General features: G+C 32.1%; 1 protein-coding gene across 1 annotated transcript; it reads left to right on the top strand.

Annotated features, from left to right (window-relative positions):
* The first annotated feature begins 2766 nt into the window (after window positions 1–2766).
* Window positions 2767–4393, top strand: LOC139489350 (mu-type opioid receptor-like). The gene has a single exon (XM_071275658.1). It carries the CDS (start codon window positions 2767–2769, stop codon window positions 3718–3720), a length of 954 nt encoding a protein of 317 aa, XP_071131759.1. The 3' UTR covers window positions 3721–4393.
* The last annotated feature ends 7015 nt before the right edge of the window (window positions 4394–11408 follow it).

Below are 11408 nucleotides of genomic sequence, written 5' to 3'. Positions count from 1 at the left end.
TATTAGTCGATTTTGTTTAATAAATATTTGATGTTATATAAAGGGGCGCATCATATTTGAATGTTTTACATTTTTTTGTAACTCATATAAATCATTATTTTTATTGCATATCATTATACATTAGATGTTTCAAATCACATATGTTGACATATGTTGACGTTGATTTACTTTCAGCCTAAGTTCGGCCTTTATTCCTATAAAAATCCATAAGGTTGTATTAATTCCTAAAATAAAATTGAGAATGGGAATGGGGAATGTGCCAAAGAGACAACAACCCGACCATAGAAAAAAAACAACAGCAGAAGGTCACCAACAGGTCTTCAATGTAGCGAGAAATTCCCGCACCCGGAGGCGTCCTTCAACTGGCCCCTAAACAAATATATACTAGTTTAGTGATAATGAACGCCATACTTAATTCCAAATTGTACACAAGAAATTAAAATTAAAATAATACAAGACTAACAAAGGACAGAGGCTCCTGACTTGGGACAGGCGCAAAAATGCGGCGGGGTTAAACATGTTTGTGAGATCTCAACCCTCCCCCTATACCTCTAGCCAATGTAGAAAAGTAAACGCATAACAATACGCACATTAAAATTCAGTTCAAGAGAAGTCCGAGTCTGATGTCAGAAGATGTAACCAATGAAAATAAACAAAATGACAATAATACATAAATAACAACAGACTACTAGCAGTTAACTGACATGCCAGCTCCAGACTTCAATTAAACTGACTGAAAGATTATGATTTCATCATATGAACATCAGGCACAATCCTTCCCGTTAGGGATTTAGAATCATACCATCATAACATATATGAGAAGAACATAACCCGTGTCATGCCAACAACTGGTTTTTGAATAAATGTGTTTAGTTCCGATGCAAAGACCCTATAAGTGAATCAATATTAACGCCAAAATATGCAATCTTTAATGACCTGACAACAGTATCGTAACTATATCCCTTCTTAATAAGTCTATTCAAAGGTTTTGTTAGTTTTTGAGGTGAATACGGACACCTTTGTGCTTTATAAAGAATATTTCCATAAAAAATTGGATGTGAAATACCTGAACGTATAAGAAGTCTGCATGTTGAGCTATATTTACGAATGATGTCCTTATACCGATGATAAAATTTAGTAAATGTTTTGACTAGTTTGTGATATCGAAAACCCTGGTGTAATAATTTTTCAGTAATACATAAATTTCTCTCGTTAAAATCTAAAACATTGTTACATACTTGAGCGAATCGTACAAGTTGAGATATATAAACACCGTAAGATGGTGACAAGGGAACGTCACCATCTAAAAATGGATAATCAACGATAGGAAATGAAAAATCATCTCTTTTATCATAAATTTTAGTATTCAGCTTTCCGTTAGTGATATAGATATCAAGATCGAGGAAAGGGCAGTGGTCATTGTTAGTATTAGCTTTATTCAACGTAAGTTCAACAGGATAAATTTCTTTAATATACATACTGAAGTCGTCATTATTGAGAGCCAAAATAGCATCCAAATATCTAAAAGTATTATTAAATTTGTTTATCAGATGTTGTTTCGATGGGTCTTTGCTTATTTTTGTCATAAATTGTAACTCATAGCAATATAAAAACAGGTCCGCAATAAGTGGTGCACAGTTAGTCCCCACGAACAAAAATGTTATCTAGTAAAAATTCTAGTAAAAATTCTAGTAAAAATTCTAAAAGTATTTTTTGGAAATTTTAGGAATTAATTGGCTACAAATCCCATTTTGTATGATACATCAAACTTTCATCGAAAAACATTTGACAAGCAGAAATAGAATAGGTATTGCATTTATTTTCTGAATACGGTATTGACTAAGGGAGCTACCATTTGATTTTTATGGGGGGGCTAGGATGAAATTTGAAAAAAATAGGCAGGACAGGAATTTTGAGTAGAAAAAAAAGGCAGGATGAGACACTTGCAAAAAAAAAAGTCAGGATGTCAATTTAGGTAAAAAAAGTCAGGATAAACTAAAAAAAAAAAGCCAGACCGAATAGAGTGAAAAATAAAAAGGCAGGACATAGATTACAACTAAAAAAAAATGCAGGACAAAATTTTTCATCCTAGCCCCCCCATAAAAATCAAATGGTAGCTCCCTAAGACAAATTGGTAGATACTTAGCCTTTTGCTGTGTAAATCAGAAGATTTAAAATGATAAACGAAGAATGAATTTTTAAAGCATAAAGGACTTAAATTTCAGAAAGAGGTTTTTAAAATACATCTTAGTTTTTCTGCTGTAACTGTTTTGGTATGCATTTTCTATTCACTAAGAATCTTGTTTTATTTGTAGTCTTGAATAATACACACAAATGCAAGCTAATGACCGATATAGAAACCGTGATGCTTTTAGTGCTGTGTACTACTCGATAACATCAACAGGAAATATTATAATAATTGAAGTGCTTCACTCCCAATTGTTCTTTGTAGTTCTCGATCAGTGCCAACGAAAGTTATCACAAACACATTCATTTGTATTTTTGTAATTTTACTTAAAACATTGAAAACATATAAACATGATAAAACATAAACAAATTTTAATCATGTATATCTAGAAGTATAATCAAAGGACAATCTGAACAAATCTGCCGAGTTATTCTTTTTAAAGTAACGTAACAGGTATCAAGCAATTGAAACAATTTAGTTCTTTTCACAGTATGAATGAATGAAGAATACTAGAAATCTTCCACAAACTTTAAGATGAATGAATTAAAATTTCCTTTATTTATATTTTAGTTTCAAATATGGCATTCAACACGACGTCCATTTATAGTTCCACAATAGACAACAACATCAGCAGTAGTGATACGAGAGGATTGCCTTCATTGTTGATCGGGTTCCTTAGTCTCCAACAGATCGTATTTGTAGTTGCTTGCTCAGGCAACTTATTTGTGATATGTGTTGTATTGCGATTCATGAACCTAAAAGACAATTCAAACGTCTTCGTTCTGAATTTAGCAATTGCCGATTTTTTCACAGGCATATCTTCAGGTGTACAGAATTTTTTTGTATTTTATCGCCATCTGAATCTCAATATCGGAACATGTCTTTTACGCTTTCAAATAGTAGGTTCCATGACAGTAGCGTCGCAAGTGACAGTATTTCTCTTATCAGTTGATCGATATATAGCTATATGCCACCATGACTTGTACAAAAAGATACTAACCAAGAAATTATCTTTTATAATTGTCACCCTGCCTTGGATCATATGTTTCTCTATATCACTACCAACGTTTTTGGGGTGGAATAACTGGGGAACAGGAATACGTTGTAGCTACAGCCTCGTTTTCCCATCCGCTTATTTTTGGACCACTGCTCTGACAGTCTGCCTACTGAACTTTTTCTCATGTTTTGCTCATCTTCTAATTTTCATTCAGATCAGAAAATTCCATAAGCGAGTTAAACCACTCATGCAACTTGGAAACGATGACAAGAAAATGCAAAAAAATATAAAATCAGCTAAAGTCATGCTGTTTATTACAATTGCTTTCACAGTATGTTGGATACCATACATGACCTTTCCATTTGCATATGCAAATGGGTATGTGAAAAATACTAATCTTAAAGAAGCATCATCTTGGCTAGTGTTCATAGGAATGTTAAATAGTGTCATTAACCCATTTATTTATGCATGGTACAAACAAGACTTCCGAAGAGCTTGCAAAAAAGCATGCAAGTGTTGCTATCTAAATTTGTGAGTTTGCGTCAACAGTGTACACGACAATATCTCATTGACCATATGTGTTCTTGTATAGAGGGAGGAGTTGTACATATGGCGTTTGCTATTGGTGATCAAATTGCATTGAAGCCATTGTTCATTTATAAAGAACAATCACAAATAAGAAATAAACGACTTTTGTGATGGCTTGCCATTGTATTTAATAAAATTAGAGCACGTGGCATTATTGCAAATTATACAACTCTCCACTAGAGACCAAAACGATGTAGAAGATAACAACGATAGGCAAAACCCATACCGCATAGCAAGCTATGAAAGGCCACAAAAGGAAAAATGTAAAACAATTTTGACCAGAAAAATGACAATCCGATGTATTTACAATACAATGTACAATACAATATCGAAAAACAAAAATAATATCCATCAACAAACGACTTCTACACAATTAGAGACACCTGATTCGGGACATGCACATGTAAAATGTGGCGGTGTTAAATGTGTTAGAGGGAGTCCAAGCTTTCCCATAAACCTTGAAAATTGTGCAACAGAACAACACAAGAACAAATGGGTAGCAAAATTCACGGGGATGTTTCTTACCGAGTCCGTAAATTTAGGGGAAGCATCGATTTTTAAGGAAACCTATTTGGTACTGTGAAAAGGTCTTTCGGTTTTGCTTTTATTTGTATAAATATGAATTTGTTATTAAAAATCTAAACTGCGCCTAATATGTTTTTTTTTTATATAAGGATGTATATTCACGGTCTTGATATCGCTCGATACATATATTTTGGTATTGTACAAGATAATGTGTAATTTATTTATCTGTTAATGTCTTTAGAGTAAATGTGGAAGTTACAATGTAGATGTGTATGGATTAATATATTAGTCTAAGATATATTTTTTTTATTTGTTGTTCTTGGCTTTGAACTTGAATAGCACAATATCATGTATTTCTTATATTCTTATAGTTTTTTTTCTCATATTGTACTGTTACAGCACCGTCCAAGGTTAGGAGAGGGTGTAAGCCCCTATAGAACTCTTATAGAGGGTTGTTGCGTTGAACATTTTTATGGGTAACCAATACTACATTAAAAGAGCTCAAAGATCGAAAATAAACTGACAAAGTCATGGCTAAAAATGAAAAAAAAACCAAACAGACAAATAATAGTACACATGACACAACATAAAAAACTAAAAACTAAGCAACACGAACCCAACCAAAAACGGGTTGATCTAAAGTGCTCCGTCAGGGTAAGCAGATTCTGATCCACACGTCGTGTTGCTCATGGTATGTCAAACCCGTTAAAAAGTCTAATTAGGTAAATTTCATTGATGAAAAGAGAAGGGGATTGTAGTTAGGAACAATTCAGATATCATGTGTGAAACGGTTATTCCATAACGGTCAATCAATGATGGCGTCCGTAAAATTTACGAAGGGATGATTTCAACTTCACCATTTGGAAAAGAGGGACGAAAGATACCAAAGGGACAGTCAAACTCATAAATCTAAAATAAACTGACAACGAACTCTTGGTTTAATAACTTCTTTTTGAGCAGCAGCACGCTATCAAGGAAATCATGATAATATTACAAGCCCGGGAATATCGGATTGCACTTACGACATAAGGAACATATCCGTAATCATCTGTGAAACAGATATTACACAACGGTCAACCAATTTGTGTTGGGGTCTGTAAAATTTACGTAAAGATGATTTCAACTTCTCCATTTGAAACCATAGGTTTAGTAGCTTCCTTGTAGGCAGCAACATTCTATCAAGGAAATCATAATAGGAAATACAAGCCAAGGAATATCGTACCAATTGGGAGATATATACTCTGTATGCAGGCGCTGTTGGAATGTTGCTACATAGAAATGAAAAGTTCACAATTGGGAAATTCAAATCATCTCTTTTTTCGTAAAGTTTTGTTTTCAACCGACCATCATTGTCAATTTCTAGATGCAAGACACGATATGGGACAGATTTAACTGTATTTAGGGAAGCGGATATGGTACACCCCTTGTAAAGTTATTTTGTTGCTAATAAGTCGGAATAATTAGTTATGTTGTGTGTTATAAGCTGGAATCTAATCATCATGTGAAGTCAACTTGTCGGAATGATGAAGAAATAATTGCATTACAATGTCGACTTGCTAATATAAAGGTAATACCATAGTAACAAGAAGTCGACATGATGAATTCAACTTGTTAATTGATAAAGTCGACAACTTGTTTATTTGAATTTTAGGTCAATCCACGTGACTATTTTGGAACACTGCACACTTGTGAAGTTGCTCAATCTTTAGTTTTCTGTGTTGTGTTTTGTTTACTGTTGATTGTCTTTTGATGTTTTAGTGATGGCATTGTCAGTTTGTTCTCAACTAATGATTTTGACGCCTCATTTTTATTCGTTACTTATATTATTTGCACGAAATAGCCATTCAAAGTGTGTATAATATCTGTATTGCCATTGCCGAACTAATTTGGACAAAAAGAGGTGAAAGATACCAAAGGCATATCTAATCTTATAAGTTGAATCAAACTGACCATGCCATGGCAAAAAACGAAAAATCTCGAAAGGCAACCAACAGTATATAAAACACATTTTAGAAAACTAACAACACGAGCAACACGAACCCAACCTAAAATTGGGGGTGATTTTAGTCATCTGGAAGGGTAAGCAGATCCTGTTCCACATCTGTCATCTGTCGTGCTATTGCTGTACGTGTGCATATAAATTAATGTTTTTTTTTACTTATATATATATTTCTAACGACAAAACATTATATTAATATATGGACAAAATCATATTATTACTTTATGGGATAAAAAAAAATGTTTTTATTAGTATTCATTGACGAAATGAATTTATAACAAGCGATAAGGAATGTTATTTTGCAATCGATATAAATGTCCGCGATTTCATACGATCGATTTTCAGTCGAAAACGAAAGTCAAATATTTGTGGCAACAATGCATCGGCATCGCAATGGAAAAAAAGGTTGATGACTTTTGAATTTTATAAGAACAAAATTTGAGAGAAGAGCAGATCAAACACAGTAGGTTTTTAAGTCAACAAAAAGTACAATATAAGTTATATGGTTTGCTAGTGACATTATTCGATATATAGGGGGTCAGTACATTCATTTTCCGGCCAGATCGAAGCTCGAATTACCAAATTTCCACACATATATCGTCATGATTATATCACTTGCACACTATGCAACGAATTTATCTTACCGACTATCTTAACATGTGGTATTTAGACTAGGGACCTATCAAAGTGATCAATTCATCAATTCCGTTAGTATGAAAATAACATTCTTCCATTTGTCTATAAAATAACAACTTGTTAGATTTAACTGTGTTTTATGAATTTATTTTAATAGTCCATCAGCAAGTTTTTCGTCTTTTGAAACCTTTAAATTTTTTATTCAACACCGTTTTATTTTTGAAAAGGGACTTAACACCACTACTTACCGTGCATTGAAAGAAGCCCTGCTTATTACCCAATATGGAATATACAAGGTATCAACGCGGTTTCTTTAAAACAATCATATTCCATAAATATATAGGAGTTAAGATAATAAAAGTTATTGGGCTGATCAATTCATTTTAAGCATCTGTAGATGTACCGATTAAATGGTACTGATTAACAGATTACTGCTGTATTGCAATCGACTCCTAAGGGATCTATTACATGAACCTGATGTTTTTTTAAAATAACTTAACTTTTAAGTTCTGCGAAAATTATTGTTTTATTATTCAAATGCATGGAACAGATGTTTTCTGTAAACAATTATTATTATTTGATAGTATTTCAAACAAAAACAATTCATTTTTATTCTTTTAAGGCGAGACAATACCTTTAACATTATTTTTGAATTCGTTCAAAATTCGATTTTGCTTACATGAGAATACAAACTAAAAAAACCACGTAATCATGCTTATGCATGTCGTGTGTCCAAAGCGGACAGTTTTATGGATAAAATCACATCCGCCTTAAATCTTTATTATGTCAAATTATTTAGTAAAATGATATTGCTATTTTCTAAAAAGTATTTAAAAGCATTTTTAGTTTGTTAATTTATAACTATAGATCAGGCAACCTGATATATAATTTCTCTCATTTCAGTTAATGAGCAATTAAATTAAGTGATGCGAAAAATTAGTATATTTCTTAAGTGATATAAACTTTTAATGGGTTGTATGCATTAGAACCGGGGGTACCGGTCATTTCCGCTGGATTTTTGTTGACATGTTCAGTACATGGCAAAATAAAAAAACTCAATACAAGAAAAGCAACTGTCATATTCCTGACTATGCAGACAATGGTTGATTAAGCCTGGTTTTATAGATAGCTTAACCTCCCACTTGTATAGAAGTAGCATAAAAAAAGGAGATGCTCAGGTTCAGTTTTGAAATGTTCTTAAATAGAAACTGTTGTTAGAGCTCATGTCACAAAATAGATACATTTATTTCCTAAATGAATATTGTTGAAAGATTGTTGGGATTAGAATTTCCGAACTAAGATTTTTAAAAAGTTTCATTAAAAAGAAGTACACATATTCTAATTGATTACCTTATTTTGATAACATATACTGAACGTAGATTTGGTGGATAGTGTAGGATATTGTCATAAAAGATTGATTCTGAAAATATACTAAGCGTCACATCCCAAGAATTCCAAAAACTATATTCTTAATCTATCTTTAACCGCTTGGTGCTTATATCAATGACGTAAGAACCTCATGCATGTCATATAAAAAGTGTAGAAGGTATTCGTCTAAACACTGAGAACATAGAAATTGATTAATGGTTTATTTTTGTTAAACGCAAATGTTAGTACTATTTGAAATATTGTGGCAACAAGTTATTTTTGGAGGAGGAGGCACCTGCGACGATCGGGCTTCGAACTCACATTCTCATACCTGAACTATGGCAAGCCGTTCTCGTTAAAACTATGTTTAACCCCTTTTTTGGAAAAAAAATACACACTGAGATTTAAAACCATAAAATAACACACTGAGAAATCGAAATTACACATTGAGAAATCGAAATTACACACTGAGATTCTAAAATTACAAACTGAGATAAAAAAAAAAAAAAAATGAAAAAAACACACTGAGAAATTTAAATTACTCACTGAGATTTTAAAAAGGCACACTGAGATTAAATAAATTGAAAAAACACACACTGAGAATTGTTAATTACACACTGAGATTTGAAAAATACACATTGAGATTAATATGCCAATTACTAATGAATATTCATGAAATGAATAATTCAACAGATTAATATCTTGGTCTCTAAAACTCTTGTCATTATAATAATGCGGTTCCTTCAACCAACATTCATAATAATTTTCATACCACATCTATTTAACGTGACTCTGCATTTATGTATGCTGTCATACTTTGAACGACAAAATTATTTTTATGTCTACCTGTGCGAATTTCAAACGCGCAATTTTACGCCAGTACTGAAAACCTTCTATTCTTTATGGGTAGACTTTACATAGATAAATTAAGTCGTATAAGAAAAACAAAATGAGTATGTTCAATTTGATGTATGCCTTTTTGTGCTTCTTCGTTACATTTGTTGTTTTTATAGTGATATTAAGATGATAACACAATATTGACTGCTGTACCCCTATTTTGACATTTTTTACTCTTTGAGTATGTTTGTTTTGTTCATGCATCGTTGACAATGTAATGGAATTTGATGCGACTGTCATACAAGTGAAAGGTTTAGCTAGCTATAAAACCAGGTTCAATCCACCATTTTCTACATTAGAGAATGCCTGTACCAAGTCAGGAATATGACAGTTGTTATCCATTCGTTTGATGTGTTTGGACTTTTGATTTTGCCTTTTGATTTTTGATTTTCCTTTTTGAATTTTCCTCGGAGTTTTTTGTGTTTTTACTTTTTTCTTATATATATTAACATCGTTTTTTACTAACTCATATTCATAAGTTTGTTGTCTATATAATTCAGATTAATATTATTGCAAACGGTGTATCGGGATTGTTTGCTCAAAACTGTTTAAGCATATGTCCTTTTTCAAAAGTTTTCAACTGTTACCCTGATTTCGCAGGGTTATCTTTTATATTTTTGTTACTTTTATATGCTATGATAGACACTTGGGTAAAAATGTCATTGCATTGTTGTCTTTTTGTAGATTGTTCCACTTTTCATATAATTTTGATAAAGTTTTTCACCATATGATTATATCAGAGACATATAATACATATCTCTGGTTATATTTTGTAATGAGAGTAAGTGGGTATTTTTCTTGTTCTATTGGTCGTTTACGTTGTATTTCTTATGTATTTTATAAAACATTGTTTAAAGCTTGTAGACTAAGATTACGCATGCTAATTAGATATATGCGCATTAAAAATGCGCACAAATCTCAGTGTGTAATTTTAAATTCTCAGTGTGTAATTTCAAATTCTCAGTGTGTGTTTTTCAGTTTATTTCATCTGAGTGCGTCTTATAGAAATCTCAGTGTGTAATTTTCAATTTTCAGTGTGTAATTTTCAATTCTCAGTGTGTGTTTTTCATTTTTCGTTATCTCAGTGCGTCTTTATGAAATCTCAGTGTGTAGTTTCTTATTTTCAGTGTGTGTTGTTAGGTTTTTTAATCTTAATTTTTTTAGTGTCTTTTTTTTTAAATTCTCAGTGTTTAAAATTTTCGAAAAATGTTTTAAACATAGTTTTGACGAGAACGGCTTGCCATACTTAACAGGTAATTTTAAAGATGGTATACAACGTAGAATTTTTACTCGGGATACTTAGTCTTAGGCGATTTGGGTATTTTTTTAAAAGTATGATCGGACGTTATATCCGTATCAAATGAGCGGACTCTGTTTATTCCCAAAATTAAATATCAGTTTTCTCTCAATATGCGATTTTCGCTTCTGCTGTTTTGCTCTAGATATACTCAAACTCACCAACAATGAAGCAAGAACCTCGATATCATATATTTATCTATATATAATTAAACTCATCATAGATACCAGGACTAAATTTAGTATATACGCCATACGCGCGTTTCGTAATTTATAGATTATCGTTGGTTATCTGAACGAGATTGATGTTCTCTCTTGAGCCGGTGCAGTGTAAGTGAGTAGAGCAATCGAGTTAAGATGACCAATGATAATCTGTTAATTGCTATTTTACCTACGACGACGTTGATAATAATCTCATTGACAACGGTCACGTGTTACCTTAGATTCATGCGATAATTTTTCTTATCATATACTTGTACAAAAAATTACTTAATTTTTAAAGTTCAATAACATCTAAAAGTTGAGTGAGAATTTGTATTTGGTTGACTTTAAATTATCATCTACAAGTTCAAAACATAAATAGTTCTTGTCTATATTTCTTCTGCTGAAGTATATGATAAAAAGATCATTACATGTCATTTCTCATATCAGACCCTTTATAGGCCATGGATCACGGTATCAGCCCTCGAGGCTTATGTTCTTGTGCTGATATCATGACCTAGCACCGATAAGGGTCTGATATGAAAAATGCCTTGTAGTAATCTATACATATCACTCGACTTTGCTGAGAAAGTAAATTCTCACTCAGTAAGATTAATGGAAAATTTCGTAAAATGGTGATAACTATATATATATATAAATAACTATTGGATTACAAACACATTCATTACCTATTGAGAGATTCAAAGATGAAA

Source organism: Mytilus edulis, chromosome 9, assembly GCF_963676685.1.
Source record: "Mytilus edulis chromosome 9, xbMytEdul2.2, whole genome shotgun sequence".
In the NCBI taxonomy this organism is placed as follows: Eukaryota; Metazoa; Mollusca; class Bivalvia; order Mytilida; family Mytilidae; genus Mytilus; species Mytilus edulis.
Note: the sequence above shows the minus strand (reverse complement) of the source record. Positions and strands in the feature narration are given on the sequence as shown.